At 36.4% G+C, this 21,632-nt stretch overlaps 1 protein-coding gene across 1 annotated transcript in view; it reads right to left on the bottom strand.

Moving 5' to 3' along the window:
* Positions 1–21,632, bottom strand: part of Polq (DNA polymerase theta) — a 162,029-nt gene that overhangs the window by 138,811 nt on the left and 1,586 nt on the right. The window contains 5 exon segments of the mRNA XM_047563134.1: positions 5,683–5,830; positions 6,760–6,979; positions 16,119–16,227; positions 18,534–18,690; positions 20,180–20,310. Of these exon segments, the coding sequence (XP_047419090.1) occupies positions 5,683–5,830; positions 6,760–6,979; positions 16,119–16,227; positions 18,534–18,690; positions 20,180–20,310 (765 nt within the window).

The raw sequence follows: 21,632 nt of genomic DNA, 5'->3' as shown, positions 1-21,632 counted from the left end.
AATTCAATGTTTTCTCTCACATTCAGAAGCTAGAACAAAGTAAGGGGAAGGAAAGTTGGAGGTCAGATATTATAAGTACAGAGGCAAGATCCATGGAATATATGAAGGAGAATGAGGGGGGAGGGTCAGGAAAATAGAGGAAACGTGGAATGAATTCAACAAAATTATGCTTTATGCACGCATACTGAGTCAATGCAATACCCATCAAAATCCAATGATGTTCTTGATAGAAAAAGAAAAAGCAGTTGTGAAATTCATTTGGAAAAATAAGAGACCCAGAATAGCCAAAGCAATCCTTAACAAGAAAAGTGAAGCAGGAGGCATCACAATACCAGAACTCAAAGTATACTACAGAGCTATAGTAACAAAAACATCATGGTAATGGCACCAAGACCAATGGAATAGAAGACACAGAGACAAACCCACATAAACATGGTTATTGCATACTACACAGAGGTGCCAAAAACGTATGTATGTTGGAGAAAAGATAGACTTTTCAACAAATGGTGCAGGGAAAATGGAAATCCATATGCAGTATAATGAAACTTAATCCCTATCTCTCACTCTGCACAAAACTCAACTCAAAATGGATCAAAGACCTAGAAATTAGACCAGAAACCCTGTACACACTAGAAGAAAACATAGGCCCAACACTCCAACATATAAGCTCAGCTACTGACTTCTTTAACAAGACTCCTAAAGTGCAAGAATTAAAACCAATAATCAATAAATGGGATGACATCAAACTAAAAACCTTCTTCAAAGCAATAAAAATGATCAAGAGTGTAAAGAGAAAGCCTATGAAATGAGAGAGAATTTTTGCAACCTGAACTTCAGAGAGGCTATTAATTTCCAGGATATACAAAGAACTTAAAAAGCTTAACACCAAAAACACAAATAACCCAATCAATAAATGGTCAAAGGAACTAAACAGACACTTCTCAAAAAAAGAAATATGAACAGTCATCAAATATATGAAAAGATGTTCTACATCTTTAGCAATTAAAGGAAATTAAAACTACACTGAGATGCCATAACACTCCAGTCAGGATGGCAATTATCAAGAATACAATAAAGGTTTGCAAGGATGCGGGAAAAGGGTATGCTCAAACATTGTTGATGGGACTGTAAACTGGCACAACCACTCTGGAAAGCAGTATGGAGATTCCTCAGAAAAACTAGGAATGGAACCACCACTGACGTGGTCATCTTACTCCTTAGTATATATCCAAAGGAATTTTCAGCATACTACAGAGACTCAGTTTATAGCAGTGCAATTCACAATAGATAAGCTAAGGAGCCAACCTAGGTACCCTTCAACAGATGAATGCATAAAGAAAATGTGGTGTATATACACAATGGAGTATTACTCAGTCATAAAGAAAAATGACTTTATGATATTTGCCTGTAAAAAGATGATCTGGAGACTATCATGCTAAGTGAAATAGGCCAGTTGCAAAAAAAAAAAAAAAAACAAATGTCAAATGTTTTTTGATATGTGGAATCTAACCTACAATGAGGGGTGGAGTGGGGAATAGAACTTTAGTGGATTAGACAAAGGGTAATGAAGGGAAGGGAGGGAGGATAAGAAAAGATAGTGGAATAAATCTGACATAACTCTCCTATGTACGTATATAAATACAACACAGTGAATCTCACCATCATGTACATCCACAGAAATTAATTTAAAAAATAATAACAACTATGGGTAAATGGCAGAAAGATCAATACAGGGAACAGAGCAGGGGTGGGAAAAAGAAGGGGAAGGAGAGGCATTGGGGTCAGAATTATAGTAAGATATATTCCATGCTTGTATAATTATATCAAAATGCATTCTACTGTCATGTATAACTAAAAAGAACTAATTAAAAAAAAGAATGGATAGACAGTGTCTATGCCTGTCTTTCTTTCCATTTCTTCTTATGGAATGTACTGAGAGCAAGAGCAAGGACTGGAGGTCGTTGACCCCTTCCTCTTTTGGTGTTGTTCACCAAGCTGCCAGTTGGAGTGGCCTAGGACTAAAGCTGGTTCAATAATGGCTTCTCTTCTTCCCACAACAATAGGTGTTGGCGAGGATGTGGGGGAAAAGGTACACTCATACATTGCTGGTGGGGTCGCAGCCACTCTGGAAAGCAGTATGGAGCACTCCTTAGAAAACTTGGAATGGAACCACCATTTGACCCAGCTATCCCACTCCTTGGCCTATACCCAAAGGACTTAAAATCAGCATACTACAGAGATACAGCCACATCAATGTTCATTGCTGCTCAATTCACAATAGCCAGATTGTGGAACCAACCTAGATGCCCTTCAACTGATGAATGGATAAAGAAACTGTGGCATATATATATACAATGGAATATTACTCTGCCGTGAAGAATGATAAAATTATGGCATTTGCAAGCAAATGGATGAAATTGGAGAATATCATGCTAAGTGAGATAAGCCAATCTCAAAAAATTAAAGGACGAATGATCTTGCTGATAAGCGGATGAGGACATATAATGGGGGATGGGTTAGCATTAGGGTTAAGGTTAGGTTTAGGGTTAGGGTTAAGGAGGGTGGTAAGAATGGAAGAAGGAAGGACTGTATAGAGGGAAAAGAGGGGTGGGAGGGGTGGGGGGAAAGGGAAAAAAATAACAGAATGAATCAAACAACATTACCCTATGTAAATTTATGATTGCACAAATGGTATGCCTTGGCTCCATGTACAAACAGAGAAACAACATGTATCCCATTTGTTTACAATTTTTAAAAAAGGCAAAAAAAAAAAGTATGATAGGATAGGAAGTATTATCAGCTGAGGCTTTGTCTGCACAGACCAAATTAATACACTCCCCCAGGGTTGGGCAGTTGGAGAGTTTTATGAGTGACATTCCATCGGGTGGGGCTTAGATCTAATCAGGCCTCAGGGGCTTTGCTGGGTAGTTTCTGCTCTGGAGAGATTAGATCAACATACCACTAGTGCCTGGAAGTTGCCAAACTCTGTTGGGAGTCTGGTTCTCAGGAGCCTCCTTAGGACTCTACTTGAAATGGTTTAGATATGAGATGTCCCCCAAAAGCTCCCATGTGAAACAATGCAAGAAAGCTTAGAGGTGAATGATTGCGTTATGAAAACCTTAATCCAATCTGTGAATTAATCCCCTGATAGGGATTAACTGGATGGTAACTGTAGCCAGGTAAAGGGTGGTTAGAGGAGGTGGGTCATATAGGACCTGACTTTGGGGTATATATTTTATATGTGAATGGAGACTCTCTCTGCTTCCTGGTGTGATGTCTTAAGCCACTTCCCTCCACCACACTCTTCTGCCATGATGTTCTGCCTCACCTCAAGCCCTGAGGAATGGAGTTGGCTATCTATGGACTGAGAACTCTGAAAACCTGAGCTCCTAAATAAACTTCTCCTCTTCTAAAACTGTCCTTATCAGATCTTTTAGTCAGAAAAAAAAAAAAAATGACTAAAACACTACTTATGGAGTCAGGGAGTCAATCCTTCACCACCTCTGCTGCCCATGAACATAGCCTTTCCATGTTTCCCAGGCTTAGTTCCTGTATGTATTCCCACCCACCTGTTCAGATTCCAGACATTCTTCAGACTCAAAAGTGGGCTCTCCTTCAGTTTTCCCACTTGAATCCCCCTGGGCAAAATATTCTCTGTGCCTGCTTCTCTCCTGTTCTGCTAGGTACACCCTAATCTACATGGAATGCACTTGCCAGGACATTGTAGCTTTGTTTGCTCTGATCTTCCAGCTCCCACAGCAGGTGCAGCGTGTCTGCTTCGAGATGGCTCCACCTCAGCTCTCAGCCAGTGTGGTGAGTGGAGAAACACCTGGGCACTTTTCAAGCACCAGTGCGCAGTGCAGCTTCAGGATCAGCTAAGGGCAGGCTCCTTTTCTGAGCTCACGTTTTACCATACTAAATCTGTCCCATTGTGTTTCTCTCTGTGTTCCTCCTCCCTCTGTATTAAACCAGTGCCACTACCATAGCTGCCACAACAGGCTTGGCTCCAAGGTAGCCTTTCTTCTTCAATTTACCCAAATTTCTGAGTCTCTAAGATACTCTGACTGTCCAATATACAGTTTTAGTGAAATCTCTCTTTCACCCACCTCACAGAGAAAATATTCCTGCTGCTTGAATCCTGAGCCATGGAGCTACTATGAATGCAGTCTTCTTCTAGCCCACCATCTTGAATTCTTCAAAAACTATGGTTTCTTAAAGAATTTTTCAGACTTTTAGATTTCTGGACTTATAAAACTTTTCATAAACATTTGTATTTTAATATATTTTGTATATTTCATAGAGATAATTTCAAAATTTAAACTTCAGCTTTATGAAAATGTGCTGCTTTATTTTTCTGGTGGAAATTTCATTATAGATCAGATTCTAGTCCAAACACTAGCATTTGGGAACCACTGCTACAGATTAAAAGAATAAAACCTCAAGAAAAGAAAATAACCATGATTCTGGTCATTAAAGAATATAAATTTTCATGGCACAATGTAAGGAATACGAGTTAGCATGGTACAGAAAGCATCAATTAAGAGGTAACTGGCAGAGAATACAATATGTTGGATCAGAGCCTAGACAATATTACCTTTAGGCAAAGTTTACTTGTTGAAGCTAGGCTTGAGATTATCTATTACCTGCCCTCATAATGCCACTGGCTAAGTGAAGTAAGAAAATATACTAATATCCTATGACTAGAACTAGTCTCTGTTCTCCCTACATTTATCTGGGAGCCCAAGGACCATAGGCTAGTAAAAATGTTGAGGCAGCAGTTTTCATCCAAGAATCTGTAAAAATAAATACTAATGTTTATGGCAATGCTCTACATTATCATTCAGCAATTATAATGGAACAAACTGATAAATCAACAACCTGAATGTACCTCAAAAACATTACACTGAGTGAAAGAAGCCATATAAAAAAGACATATACATGCTATATGACTTCATTTATATGAAATTCTTAGAAAAGGCACAAGTAATCTAAAATGGCAGAAAGCACATCAGTGGTTGCCTGGGGCTGGGGACAAAGGGAAGAGATTGACAACAAAAAAGCAGAAGAGAACATTTTTAAATCAAGGAAATGTTTAATGCATTGATTACAGTGGTGGTTAAACAGATGCATATATTTGTTAAAATTCATCAGATTACAAACTTAAAATGGATAAACTATACTTCAATAACGTTGATATTAAAATACATGTGTACAAAGATGTGTATATGTGTACATGTGTTTTATGTATATGTACAAACACACATACATACACACATTTATACATTACACATATGATTCTTTTTAGAGTCACACCTTTGGAAATTCAAAGAAATATACAACCACTCTTCCTAAAAAATATGTTATATGTGTAGTTTTGCATACAACTCAGGGACACCAAAGATCAACCTCTCAAAGCCCATGGATGCCATGAAGAACTTTAGTATATACCTATATAAACCCAGAACTTTAGAAATATGAAGATGATTAGCCTGAGTATGTGTTCACATTTCCTATAATAATGTCAGAAGAGCAGAATCACAAAAGTGCAGTTTTGTAAAGGGTGTCTAGCAAGGAGGCAGTAGCAATGCTGGAGGAGAGTCATAATTTCTTAATATAATCACTAACATTTCATTCAAGCAAATGCTCTAAGTATGTAGGCTTTCATTTCCATTAGTAACTCACCCTCAGCTTGATGGTGTAACTTATAAAACTCTCGGGCAATGATATCTGCCAGTTTCTCACACCATTTCTTTGATGGACAAAAAAGTAATACTGAATGGTTATCACGAACGGTCTCATAACACAAACTAACAACATGGTCTTCATCTCCCTAAAAAAGAAAGGGAAATATCCACTTCAGTGGTACTTTTAAAACATTTTCACCCTAGGTGAGGTGGTACACACCTGCAATCTCAGTGACTAAGGAGATTGAGACAGGAGGATCACAAGTTGGAAGCCAGTCTCAGCATCTTAGCAAAACCTTGCCTCAAAGTAAAAAATAAAAAGGGTCCAGGGATGGAGCTCAGTGGTAGAGCACTCCTCAGTCCAATTCTCAGTACCACAAAAAAAATTTTCCTCACATCAGTTTAAAATCACTCATTTTGCTTCATGGGGAATATTTCACTACTCAAAGACATAATAAAAAATCAGCTACAAAGTCTATAAATGGAAAAAAAAAAAAACAGGCATAGTGGCACATGCCTATAATCATAGCTCCTCAGGAGGCTGAGGCAAGAAGATTAAGTTTGAGGCCAACCTGGGTCACATATAAATGAAGATAGTAGGTTCAGAGAAGTTTTGTGATTCAATTCCTATCTCAGCCTTATCAAGTATCACTATTAAATATCAGAGGTATATCTAACTCCCAGAATGATATTCTTTTCATTTTGCATACTATACGTTACACCTACCATTTAATATAAGGTTAATATTCCACATTAGTGTTTAGATTAAACTAAACCATAAGAAAATCTTTTCCTAGTTATACAGAAAAACCCACAAAACTAAGTATTTTCCTAAAAATGCTCATGTCATATATCAGGAACAATGATCAAGGCACAACCACATTTCCTCCCTCGTCATCACCATCAGTTCTTTAAGGTGAAACTGACTTGCTTAGTTTTAATTCTAGTGGATACATAACATACATTCGACTGTTTTGCAACCTGTCATTATGCTTCAAAAATTGTTAACAACTTGCTGAAAAATGATATTAAACACAAAGATAACAAGAGCTGTGATGTACAAATAATGACCTACCTTCACTTGTAGCATGGGTTGAAATTCCCTCACAAGCTTCATTGAAGAGTCATATATGGAATTTCCAATTTTTACTGACTCCAAAAGTGGTACAGGACGAAAGTCAGTATGATAGAGTTCAGCATTCAACCAGGAAGCCACAAGTTCCAAATTAGGAAGAGTAGCACTCATTCCAACAATCTGAACAGCATTATACAGAGGACTGGCTAGATCTGCCTGGCTGTGAAAAACAAATAAACTCACATTAAAAGATAGTAAATTAACAAGTGGTACTGCTAATAATATTCTTGGTCATGTCCTTTGGTACACATCTGCATGCAATTTTTTAGAGACTAGACCTAGGAATAAAATTAGTGTACAATTGATTACTGGATCACAGACTTTCAATTTTAAGAGATAATGCCAAGCTGTTTTGCAGAGAGACTGAGCCAAAGTAACACTCACCCCAGTGTGTGTATTCTATTAGTTCCACAATCTTGTCATCACTTGGTATTGTTAATCTTTTTAATGTTAGCCATTATGGAGAGTGAGTTGTAAATGTGAAAAAGTAATTTCTGTTTTTCTGATTCCTAATAAGATTGAGCACCATTTCATGTATACAGACCATTTGGATATTATCTTTCAAGTGCCTGTTCAAGTTCTTTACTGATATATTGGGTTATTTATGTCTTTCTTATTAATCTGTAGAACTTTTAAATTTTCTGTATAGTGACTTTCCTTTTTCATTTATTTTTGCCTTTAATTTTATCACCTATTTCCTTTTACTTTCTGTGGCATTATTTTATTATTCTTTTTCAAAGTTTCTTGAAATGGACAATTAAATAACATTTTCGGTCTTCTTCAATAAGATAAACATTTCATACTATCAATTTCCCTTTAAAAACAACTTTTGCTGCATTTCATAAATTTTGTTGAGATGTTTTTCCAGTTCAAAACTATTTTCTGGGAGAACCAAGATGGCGGACTAGAGGGAGGCTGTGCCCCTTGTCACTCCGTAACTCCGGTTTCAAGCAGAGGATATCTGTTTCTTGGTGAGGCAGTTTTTGCTGCTTGTCCATCCTGCTGTTTACCCCATTTGTCTGCTGTGATCACCTGCGGTGTGCCAGCTTATAAATGCCTTTTTTGAGTGCAGATTTCTCACTGTCAGGCGCCTATCATCCACCATTTGCCTGCCTCTCGCCTGTCCATCGCCCCTGCCTTACACCTATCCATCACCCAACGCTCGAGGTTCAACTCCCGATCGTCTGACAACAGTCAGCAAACTGATCACGGACCGCCAGTGGACCACCAGCTGCCTGCTGTTGCCTGGAAGTTCACTGTTACAGTACCTGCAGGTTTGATTACATGTGGCTGCCGCCATTTTGAGACAACAGCCAGGCCCCATAGGACCCCTGGCCAGACTGACTGAGACCTGTCTCCAGGATCCCTCAGCCCGACTGATCACTCCCTGCCTCTGGGGCCCTCACATCGACTGACTGCTCACTGCTGCCAGGAACCCCAGACCAACTGACTGTGCCCTATCACTGGGACCCCAGACCGACTGATTGTACCCGGCCTCCAGGATAACACAACCACACCAAACACACCCGAACTCCAGGACCCCTGCCTGACCAACCACACCCCACCTCCAGGACCTCCAGCTGACCACGTACATTCCCTGAGCTGCAGCTCCCCATTTGCCAACACATTTGGAAGCCAGAGTGGCCATCTTGGATAATACTGGAAGCCGTAGCTCCGATCTTTAGGAGGGGCAAATCCCATCCTGAGACGCCTGCTGGAGACTTGAAGTTCATTGTCAGGTACCTCTCATGCATCAGGCTACTGAAGACTGAAAGGTTTCATTACTATATGACTGTTATACTGTAGATTTTCTTTTTTCTCCATATTGAAAATTTTTAAGTTTTTATTTCTTTACTTTTCTTGCTCTCTTTTCCTTTTGTTTACCTGTTCCCTAAGAGTCTCTTTCTCCCTTTTTTTGCATGCTAACATCCAATTTCTTTTGATTACACTCTCACCCTTTCTATTATCTAGAACTTCTGTATATTCTTTTCTTATCCCATTAACAGCCACATTCTACATGCCTCTGCATCCTCTTTGTCCTCCATCAGAAACTGCAGACCTTATTGCAAATCTGTTTGTTTTACTGAAGATAATATTTGAACTCATTCTGTATATTATGACAATTTTGTTATTGTCCTCATAGGGGCTATTTGGTCTAGGATTGCATAGTGTCTGAATTGGGCACTGCTAATATTGATCTCCCCTTAAAGAAAAGGTTTTGGAAACCTATAGGGCCACTATAAGCCTATAGGGGGAAATCTGCAATACCCCAGATCTGCACTGCTAGAGGGGAAGATACATGAACAACATGAAAAAACAAGGGAAGAAAATGATCCAAACAAATCTAGATTCTACATTAATAGAATCCAATGACAGTATGTTAGAAGAAATGTCAGAAAAGGACTTCAGATTATATATGATTAAGATGATTCACGAAGCAAAGGATGAGATAAGAGAGCAAATGCAGGCAATGAATGATAATACCAATAAGCTGAAAGAGCAACTGCAGGAAGCAAAAGATCTTTCAGCAAAGAGATAGAGATTCTCAAAAAAAAACCAAATGGAAATCCTTGAAATGAAGGAAACAATAAACCAATTAAAAAATTCAATGGAAAGCATCACCAAAAGACTAGACCACTTGGAAGACAGAACCTCAGACAATGAAGACAAAATATTTAATTTTGAAAATAAAGCTGCCCAAACAGAGAAGATGGTGAGAAATCATGAACAGAATCTCAAGAACTATGGGACATCATGAAAAGAACAAATTTAAGAATTATTGGGATTAAGTAAGGCACAGAGATACAAACCAAAGGAATGAATGACCTATTCAATGAAATAATATCAGAAAATTTCCCAAACCTCAAGATTGAAATGGAAAATCAAATACAAGAGGCTTACAGAACACCAAATGCACAAAATCACAACAGATCCACACCAAGGCACATTATAATGAAAATGCCTAACATCAAAATAAAGATAGGATTTTGAAGGCCGCGAGAGAAAAGCATCAGATTACATATAGGGGGAGACCAATACGGATATCAGCCGACTTCTCAACCCAGACTCTAAAAGCTAGAAGGGCCTGGAACAACATATTTCAAGCTCTGAAAGAACATGGTTGCCGACCAAGAATCCTATACCCAGCAAAACTAACCTTCAGATTTGAAGATGAAATAAAATCCTTCCCTGATGAACAAAAGTTAAAAGAATTTACAAATAGAAAGTCTGCACCACAGAATGTTCTCAACAAAATATTCCATGACAAGGAAATGAAAAACAACAATGTAGGTCAGCAAAGGGAGGAAGTACCTTAGAGAAAAACCATGCAAAGGAGAAACCAAGCCAACTTAAAAATCAAAAATAAGCCCAAATGACTGGAAATACAAATCATATCTCAATAATAACCCTGAACATTAATGGTCTAAACACATCAATCAAAAGACATAGACTGGCAGAATGGATTAAAAAGAAGGACCCAACAATATGCTGCCTGCTAGAGACTCATCTCATAGAAAAAGACATCCACAGACTAAAGTTGAAAGGATGGGAAAAAATCTACCATGCTCATGGACTCAGTAAAAAAGCAGGGGCTTCCATCCTTATATCAGATAAAGTGGACATCAAGCCAAAGTTAGTCAGAAGGGATAAGGAAGGACATTTGATACTGCTTAAGGGAACCATAAATCAGGAAGACATAACAATGGTAAATATTTATGCCCCAAACAATGGTGCATCCCTGTACATCAAACAAATCCTTCTCAATTTCAGGAATCACATAGACCACAACACAATAATTCTGGGTGACTTTAATGCAGCGCTGTCACCACTAGATAGATCTTCCAAACAAAAACCAACCAAAGAAACCATAGAACTCAATAACACAATCAATAACCTAGACTTAATAGACATATATAGAACATTCCATTCATCAACGAGCCAATTCACTTTCTTCTCAGCAGCACATGGAAACTTCTCAAAAATAGACCATATGTTATGGCACAAAGCAGCCCTTAAGAAATGCACAAAAATAGAGATACTGCCTTGTGTTCTATCAGATCATAATGGACTGAGAGTGGAAACCAACGACAAAATAAAAAACAGAAATTACTCCAACACCTGGAGACTAAATAATATGCTATTGAATGAAACATGGGTAACATAAAACATCAGGGAGGAGATAAAAAAATTCTTAGAGGTCAATGAGAACGATGATACAACATATCAAAATCTATGAAAGAGGTACTAGGAGGAAAATTCATTGCATGGAGTGCATTCCAGAAAAGAATGAAAACTCAACAACTAAATGACCTAACATTACAGCTCAAAGCCCTAGAAAAAGAAGAAAGCATAACAGCAAAAGTAGTAGAAGACAGGAAATCATTAAAATCAGAGCTGAAATCAATGAAATTAAAACAAAGAAACAATTCAAAAAGTTGACAAAACAAAAAGTTGGTTCTTTGAAAAAGTAAACAAAATAGACAAATCCTTAGCCACACTAACAAAGAGAAGGAGAGAGAAAACTCAAATTACTAAAATTCATGATGAAAAAGGAAATATCACGACAAACACCCCTGAGATACATAACATAATGAGAAGCTACTTCAAAAATCTGTATTCCAACAAAATAGAAACTACTGAAGACATTGACAAATTTCTAGAGACATATGCTCCTCCCAAACTGAACCAGGAGGTCATACACAATTTAAACAGATCAATATCAAGCAATGAAATAGAAAAAGCCATTAAAAACCTACCATACAAGAAAAGCCCAGGACCAGACGGATTCTCAGCCGAGTTCTACAAGACCTTCAAAGAAGAACTCATTTTAATACTTCTCAAAGTATTCCAGGAAATAGAAAAGGAGGGTACCCTACCAAACTCATTCTATGAAGCTAATATCACCCTCATACCCAAACCAGGCAAAGACACATCAAGGAAAGAAAATTTTAGACCAATATCCTTGATGAATATAGATGCAAAGATCCTTAACAAAATATTGGCAAACCGTATCCAAAAACATATTCAGAAAATTGTGCACCACGATCAAGTGGGGTTCATCCCTGGAATGCAAGGATGGTTTAACATCCGTAAATCAATAAACGTAATCCATCATGTCAATAGACTTAAGGATAAGAATCATATGGTTATTTCAATTGACTCAAAAAAAGCATTCAACAAAATACAACACCCCTTCATGCTCAAAATACTAGAAAAAATAGGGATAGTAGGAACATATGTGAACATTGTAAAGGTTATTTATGCTAAGCCCATGGCCAACATCATTCTGAATGGAGAAAAACTGAAACCATTCCCTTTAAAAATGGGAACAAGACAGGGATGTCCTCTTTCACCACTTCTTTTCAACATTGTCCTTGAAACTCTAGCCAGAGCAATTAGGCAGACTAAAGAAATTAAAGGGATATGAATAGGAAAAGAGGAACTTAAGCTGTCACTATTCGCTGATGACATGATTCCATATTTAGAGGATCCAAAAAACTCCTCAAGAAAACTTCTAGACCTCATCAATGAATTCAGCAAAATAGCAGGCAATAAAATCAACACGCATAAATCTAAAGCATTTTTATATGCAAGCAACGAAACATCTGAAAGGGAAATGTGGAAAACAACTCCATTTCCAATAGCCTCAAAAAGAAAACAATATAATTGGGAATCAATCTAACCAAAGAGGTAAAAGATCTCTACAATGAAAACTACGAAACACTGAAGAAAGAAATTGAGGAAGACCTTAGAAGATGGAAAGATCTCCCATGTTTTTGGATAGGCAGAATTAATATTGCCAAAATGGTCATACTACCAAAAGTGCTATACAGATTCAATGCAATTCCAATTAAAATCCCAATGACATTCCTCATAGAAATAGAGCAAGCAATCATGAACTTCATCTGGAAGAATAAAAAACTCAGAATAGCTAAAGCAATCCTTAGCAGGAAGAATGAAACAGGGGGTATCGCAATACCAGAACTTCAACTATACTACAAAGCAATAGTAACAAAAATGGCATGGTATTGGCACCAAAATAGATAGGTAGATCAATGGTACAGAATAGAGGACAAAGACACAAACCCAAATAAATATAATTTTCTCATACTAGACAAAGGTGCCAAAAATATGCAATGGAGAAAACATAGCCTCTTCAACAATGGTGCTGGGAAATCTGGAAATCCATATGCGACAGAACGAAAGTAAACCCCTATCTCTCACCCTGCACAAAAATCAACTCACAATGGATCAAGGACCTCGGAATCAGACCAGAGACCCTGCATCTTATAGAAGAAAAAGTAGGTCCAAATCTTCAACATGTCAGCTTAGGATCAGACTTCCTTAACAGGACTCCCATAGCACAAGAAATAAAAGCAAGAATCAATAACTGGGATAGATTCAAACTAAATAGCTTTCTCTCAGCAGAGGAAACTATCAGCAATGAGAAGAGAGAGCCTACAGAGTGGGAGAATATCTTTGCCACTTATACTTCAGATAGAGCACTAATTTCCAGAATATATAAAGAACTCAAAAAACTCTACATGAAGAATACAAATAACCCAATCAACAAATGGGATAAGGATATAAACAGTCACTTCACAGAAGATCTACAAGCAATCAACAAACATATGAAAAAATGTTCACCATCTTTAGTAATAAGAGAAATGCAAACCAAAACTACACTAAGATTCTATCTCACCCCAATTAGAATGGTGATTATCAAGAATACACAAGCAACAATAGGTGTTGGAGAGGATGTGGGGAGAAAGGTACACTCATACATTGCTGGTGGGGTTGCAAATTAGTGCAGCCACTCTGGAAAGCAGTGTGGAGATTCCTTAGAAAACTTGGAATGGACCCACCATTTGACCCAGCTATCCCACTCCTCAGCCTATACCCAAAGGACTTAAAATCAGCATACTACAGAGATACAGCCACATCAATGTTCATAGCTGCTCAATTCACATTAGCCAGATTGTGGAACCAACCTAGATGTCCTTCAATTGATGAATGGATAAAGAAACTGTGGTATATATATATACAATGGAATATTACTACGCCATGAAGAATAATAAAATTATGGCATTTGCAGGCAAATGGATGAAATTGGAGACTATCATGCTAAGTGAGATAAGCCAATCTCAAAAAACCAAAGGATGAATGATCTCACTGATAAGTGGATGATACATAATGGCGGGTGGGAGGGGGGCAAGAATGGAGGAAGGAGGGACTGTATAGAGGGAAAAGAGGGGTGGGAGGGGTGGGGGGAAGGAAAAAATAACAGAATGAATCAAACATCATTACCCTATGTAAATGTATGATTACGCAAATGGTATGCTGTTACTCCATGTACAAACAGAAACAACATGTATCCCATTTGTTTACAATAAAAATAAATTAAAATTTAAAAAAAACTATTTTCTAATTTCTATTGTTATTACTTTTTTGACCCAAAATGAGTCTAAAATGTATTACTTAATTTCCAAACATGTAGGCATTTTCAACTTTGCTTATCCTTATTTCTAACTTCATTCTCCTGTTGTCAGAGAATATATTTTAAGTGATTTCAGTCCTTTGAAATATATTAAGACTTGCTTTATGACCTAGCATGTGATAAATCTTTTTATAAATGTTTCATGTGAAACTGAAAAGAACATGTACTCTGATTTTTTTTTTTTTTTTTTTGCTAGTTGTTCTGTATGTATCCATTAGGTCAAAATTGTTAATTTCATTAGTTGTACCACTAGATTCCTAAAGATTTGGGATATAAACGGTTATCTGCTTGTTTAATCACATACTGAGAAAGAAGAATGTGCTTAAATCTCCCTAAAATGGAAAGAACCCATTAGTGTCCAGGAAGACACATTGGTATGGAATTTCAAAACATGGGGAAAGAGAGGAGCTCCTAAAACCTCCATGCAGAATTTTTAAAAATTATACAAAGAATGGAGGATCAGCATGGCACTGGATTTCTCAATAAAATGAGAAAGTAAAGCCATGACAATTCTGAAGGAAAAAATATTTCCAGTCTTGACTTTTATGTCTGAACAATTTATGAAAATAATTGCAATACATTTTCAAACATACAAGTTCTCAAAAAAAAAAGATAGCCATAATATGTGTTCACAGAAATAAAGTAGTACCTCCTAGATGACACCTCCACCAAAAAAAGGAAATAAATCAAGGGAAAGATATGTAATCCAAAAAGGGGGCTCTGTCTGAAGCAAAAAAGGAATAGAAATGAGTGATTATGGTGAAGGAGATCCCAAGACGACTGCAGCACAGCACAAGTACTGACTAACCACCTTTCCAAATGGAACAACTCAGAAGGCTTTAGGAGAAAGCCTTCAAGAAGACAACTTTGGTAGAATATCAGATGTGCTGGAATATAATGGAGATTTACACAACTGAGCAAGAGGCTAAGGATCAATTAGCAAACAAACACCTAAGGAAACGAAGTCACTAATAAATAAAAACATTTATTAACTTCAGAGAAAAATAGAAAAGTAAAAGTAATCACAGTTTACAAGAGCTTAGTGGATAATGGCATTCAGTCAGTCTTATTACTATGACAACGAATAATGATCTAAGCAAAATTATGATACTTACATCTGAAGAGTACAAAGAAGATGAAAGGAGAAAGAGAAACTGCAGGAGATAGGGGAGAAGATTGGGTATTGTTGAGCAGAGAAAATAAGAGAACCCAATCTTCATGTTCCATAGTAAGAAGTCAATATAAAAAAAAAACAAAAACCTCAAGTAGCACCATTTAGAGATACTATTGTAATACAAAAGCAAAAACCTAGAAGAGTTGAAAGTAATTGCCACCAAGAAGTAGTTGTAGAAACTCTATTTGACAAAATAAGCCTTGCCTACTTAAATTATATGTATATAAAATTGACAAACAGAAAAACTAGATTTTCAAAAACCTATTGTAAAAATGTGTACACTGAAATAAAGTGGTCAAATCTTAGAAAGTAGTTGTAGAAACTCTATTTGACAAAATAAGCCTTGCCTACTTAAATTATATGTATATAAAATTGACAAACAGAAAAATTAGATTTTCAAAAACCTATTGTAAAAATGTGTACACTGAAATAAAGTGGTCAAATCTTAGAATGTTTACAAAGTAATCTAAAATCAGTTTCTCTAAAGAACTCATTGCAGAACAAAAACAACTACTATACACGAGTTTGTTCTTAAGTACCAAACTCTTTTAGTTTAACACCTACTTTTGCAGACACTTTTTCAACACTGTTTGAAATTTCAGGAATTCATTTATTTCAGCTACTCACCTAGATGCTGATTTCTGAGTAATGTAGCAAATCTTGGTCAGCAAAAGTTCCAGCAGATACCCTCGGTGAGAGTCTCCCAACATATGTAACTCATCCACAACCACCATTCCTAAAAAGATTTTCCAGACATCATGTTTTACAGAATTTCATGATTCTAAGAAAAATTTTAAGAGATTCAATATCTTATATCATATAGTAAGCATTAACCATTATTTATTACAAGTGATGCAGATTTTAAACCATAAATCAAAAAAAAAACCCCAGATTCCACATAATGGGCAATTCTTTTCATGGATGTATTCTGAAGTTGAAATCAATGATTAGCTTACTAAGGCCTAATCAAACCCAAGGAAAACTGCCTGTTACACACTTCTAAATTGGTAACCTTACAGAAATACATGTGCAATGATACACCAAAGACATCTATATCAGTCTGTGTGTCAACTTTATTTTTTTATTTTTTATTTTTTTGGTAGGGAGGTACTGGAGATTGAATTCAGGGCACTCACCCACTGAGCCACATCCTCAGGTCTATTTTGTACTTTACTTAGGGACAGGGCCTCACTGAGTTGCCTAGCGCCTCCCTTTGGCTGAGTCTGGCTTTCAACTCACAATCCTCCTGCCTCATACTCCCCAGCTGCTAGGATTACAGGCGTGCACCACCACGCCCAGCACGCAGTCCACTTGTTTTAGGAGGAAACAACCATATTACATTAGAAAGCTACATAGAAAAAACAGAATCAGATCGAAAAGAAAGAGATGATTTAAGGAACATTTTGAATTGAACCAGTCTATATACTGAAATAATGCTCAAGAATTACTGAAAATTTAGTGTCAACCAATGCCTTCTTCCCTTAAACATTTTTGTAACGTCAATGCTTCACATGCACTAGTATCCCCGAAATGGATTCTCCACACCAAAATCAGGATCTTCAGACACCTTCCTAATAAAACATGATGCTCTTTTTCCTTAGCAGTAAGCTATTCTCAAATCTTACTATTTGATGAGTTATTTCAGAATTTATTCATCATCCAAAAATGTTTAGTCTACCTTTTGTGTCAAGCCCGGCACTAGACACATTGGAAATAACATTTAATAAGATTATTAGAATCCTTAAGATATTTGAAGTCTACCTCAACATTATCATGGTATTTTTGTATATTTTATTTATTATATTGTGAAGAATTGCACTGCTGTTATAAACATACTTTTTATTAGTACATTATAATTATATATAATAGGAGGGTTCATTCTGACATACTCAAAAATGCATATAACATGATTTGCTATATTTCAATCCCCAGTACTTCTCCATCTCCTTCCCTCCCCCCTCCCCAATCTCCTTTTCCTACTCTTCTTCCTTCAATCTTTTGTTAAATTGGTGCAATATAGTTGCACATAAAAGTGGAATTCAATGTGATATATTCATACATACACACAGCATAATTTAGTCAATGTCTTTTCACAGTTCCTCCCCTCTCCCACTCCTATTCCTCCCCCTTGAAACCCTTCCTTTACTCTAATCTCCTCCCTTCTATTTTCATGAGACCCCCTGCTTTAATTTGTTATTTCTCTCTAGCTTCTGCATATGAGAGAAAACATCCAACCATGTTTTCAAGTTTAGCAGGTGCTCATGAGTAGCTGAAATTCTTGCTGCTTTTGCTACCACTATAACCATTTTATTTTAGTGGCCATATCTTAAAGGGCCTTTCTTAGTAGTTAAAAATAAATAAATAAATAAGGTAGAAAACTCTCCAGGGTCCCAAACTCAAATGCAGTTTCTGTGGTTTCCTATCATTGCCTTGTTGAATGGTAGCCTCTGGGTCTAGGCCTAATCAAGATATCATAGCACCAAAGTATAATAACTTATACACATATACACAAATTGTGGAGATGGCAGATCCAATCTCAAATGCTTCTTTCTCTTCCTGGTAAAGTTTAGACAAGAAAGAAGCAATGAGAAAAGACTGAGGCTCTCTGATTTCTAAAGTACAAAAAGTACAAAAATGCAAGTTAGTTGAGTCAATAACAGCAGGACACAAAACTTGTACTTTTTTACAGAGTCAGTTTCTAATATTACAGAGGCCAATTCTTGCCTCCGAAGTAGATGACAGATAATGGAACAACAACATGGGACATACAGAAATCACAACAGCTCCCCTTCATTTCATGAAAAACAGCAACAAAAGTATTTGTTTAATTTTCTAATATGTCGCATAGCATGATGGTGCACGCCTGTAATTCCAGCAAATTGGGAGGTTGAGGTAGGAGGTTCTGTCAAGTTCAAGGCCAGCCTGGGCAACTTAGTGAGACCTTATCTCAAAAAATAAAAGGGTGGGGATATAGTTCAGTGGTTTAGCATTCCTGAGTGCAATCCCTAGTGCTGCCAAAAAAACTTTTTTGTATTTTCTTACCTAATAGATCCATCTTATTCTCCTCTATGAGGCGATTGATGAGACCATTGGCTCTCTCAATTGTGCAGACAGCAATATCCAAGGAAGAGAAATGCCCTGATGGAGAGGTACTGCCCATGTACCCATCTACTTTTATTCCTACTTCCTGAAACAGACTCTGAATTGAGTAAAACAATATGGGTGGAAAAAAATAAAAATGTATCAGTTATAAATAGGTTCTATCCCAGAAAATAGACCTAAGTATCTGAAGACATTTATCAGATCACTCTCAGTTGCTCCTGGCCAGGACACCCTGATTCTTTTTTAGAATCACATACTAGAAATATTAAGTTTAGAATTGGCAAAGCTTAGTACTGGAATTTCTATTAAGACAAAGTCAAATAAAATTAAGTATATCATTTTAATGATAGTATTTAATAACCTAGGAAGTTCTAAGAGCTATTTATAGAAATTAAAATTGGAGAAAATTTACCAATGGTTCTTTGTTTTATGCAATAATTTTTAAAGCATTTTTAATTTAATAAATTTAATAAATAGCAACAAACTAGCTAATTTTAACACTAACTTAACATTTTAAGGAATAAATTTGTACTTTACAAGGAATATAGTCTTATTATTCTACTAAAGACCAGTTTTTTTATGCAATGGAAGAAAAGTTTTTAAAAGTTTAATTCAGTGGGACTTTGATATTAATTTTTTTTTTTTTTTAGTTTAGCTTTTAACTAACATACCTTCTCAATAAAAAGGATCCTTTCATCATTTTGTTACTTTGGGTCTAAGTTGAGAGGTTGTTACCATGTAGGACCAGCTTTGTTGGCTATTTGGCCTCTGAAATAACTGTTAAAAAGATTTATAGAACCATAGAACTTTAGAGCTGTTCATTCAATAAATTTCCTCTGAGCATATATTGAGTTAACCAATAACTGCAAAGGGTTAACATCCTCATTTTTCAAAATGAAAACCACTGAAGCCCAGCAGATTGTATGTCTAGGCTGAAGACACACCAGCAAAACTGGAACTAAAACCCAGATTTTTTTGTCCTAATAGTACAATGATCTTTCCATTCCAATAACACATTTTTTTTTCCACTGCAAATCACAATAGTAAGTTTATTCTATTTTATCAAACACTGTATTTGTGAAAATGCCTTAAAAACAGTTAGTATCATATCAGTATGAACTACTACTCATTTTTTCAGAATAGAGGAACAGGTCACAGACCTGAAGCTTTACCTAAGTTCCAATGGATCTTGTTCTTCAGCCCCTAATGTTCCTAGTGACCCTCACTCAGGATGGGATATGCGTCCTTAAACACTCACTCCTTTCTACACTTCAGTCTAGTTCTACCATTTAGTTATAACCCTGATTCTTAATTTGCATGGTTATAGGCCAATTGAAGTATTGTTTACTTCCTAAGAAAACATTTTCAAATTTTTACACAATGGCTCTTTCTGTTTTATGCAATAATAATTTTTTCAAAAGTTTTCCTCTGTTAGCTTTTAATGCTTTAATGGTAAACATTTAAATATAGATAGGATGCAACAAGAGACTATTTTTCATTTGCTTGTATAATTCAATTTCAAATCAATAAACCAAGGTTGCCAATAATGAGTCTTGGCTACTTCAAACTTAGTACAAGAACATTACCTGGAGATAGTATTTCTTCTCTTTAGCCACAGACACAAAGGGAAGAATAAACAAAGCTTTCTTTCGCATTTCCAAAACTCGCTTCAAAATAAGCAATTCTGCAACAAGAGTCTTCCCCGCACTTGTAGGAGCTAAAACATGATTATCCCACAAAGTTATGACAAAAATAAGTACTATTTTGTACACCACTTTAGTGTTTTAAGCCACATCTAATACTACAGAGCTGAAGATAACAGTATCAAGAAAGTCTCATCTAGTACTTGAAACTCTTATTTTTTTTAAATATTTTGTTTTAGTTGTAGGTGGCACAATGCCCTTATTTTATTTTTATGTGGTGCTGAGGATCAAACCCAGGGCCTCACGCATGATAGGTGAGCACTCTACCACTGAGCCACAACCCCAGCCCTAGTATTTGAAACTCTTACATCCTGAAAATCCCTAACTTTAAACCAGCTTTCTAAATAGTCTCACACTAAAAATAGAGAGTAAAAAAGCTTTATATCAGCAATAAATGATGAATATTAGCAAGTACCTAGCTTATACCTAAACTTTAAATATTAAATGTTTTAAAAGCCCTGCTTGAGGAAGAAAATGAACACTTTTAACTTGTGATAAGAGATAGAAGATGAGGAAGAAGGAACTACAAGGAAGCTTAAGGAAAGGAAACAGAACTTATGAGAAGGAAAGAGGAAAAGAATGGCAAGCATAATAAACAGCATGTGCAAAGGCCTGGAAGAAAGCCTGGCATGCTCAGGAGGCAGTGAGCCATTTAGTAAGCCTGGAATATGAAGTAATCCAGGGGAGCAGAAAAAAAAAAAAAAAAAAAAAGATTTGAAAGCGTCACATGACAGTTTTATAATCCCACCACGTAAAGAGGTTAAACTATCCTGAAAGTAATGCAGAATGACAGATGAGTTCTTTGTAAGGGAGTAACAAGATCATATTTGTATTTTATAAAGCTCTCTTTGACTGAAAGAGTGGGGCAAGAACAGAGGAAAAAGTTAAACTCATTAGAAGATTATCCCATTACCTAGAAAAAAGACAAGGAGTTGTACCAGGCAATGGAGTTAAGACCACAAGTAATCAAAAGTAGTCAGAACCAAGAGATATTTAAGATAAGAGACAACAGGGCTTTGTGATTAATTGTGTAAATTGGTGAACAGCATTACAAATGATATGCAAGTTTTGGTTTAAGCAACTGAAGTGAATAGGCCATTCTACCACTAATCAGCATTTAGGAGTACTTTCTAAGTGCCAAAAACTATTTTACACTCTGATACATGTGAAATAACTTAATGCTTCCTAAGTACTACCAAGTATCTCCTTCCACCCCACCTCTAAGTAAGTTGCAAAGTTATACGTCAGTAAGTGATAACAGTTTTTAAACCCAACCCAGTCCAACTGCTCAGACTGAACTTATGTCTACTAATAAATTAATTATCTTATTTTGTTT

Source organism: Sciurus carolinensis, chromosome 9 (genome assembly GCF_902686445.1).
Source record: "Sciurus carolinensis chromosome 9, mSciCar1.2, whole genome shotgun sequence".
In the NCBI taxonomy this organism is placed as follows: Eukaryota; Metazoa; Chordata; class Mammalia; order Rodentia; family Sciuridae; genus Sciurus; species Sciurus carolinensis.
The sequence above is the reverse complement of the archived record's forward strand: the minus strand, read 5'-3'. Positions and strand labels throughout refer to the sequence as shown.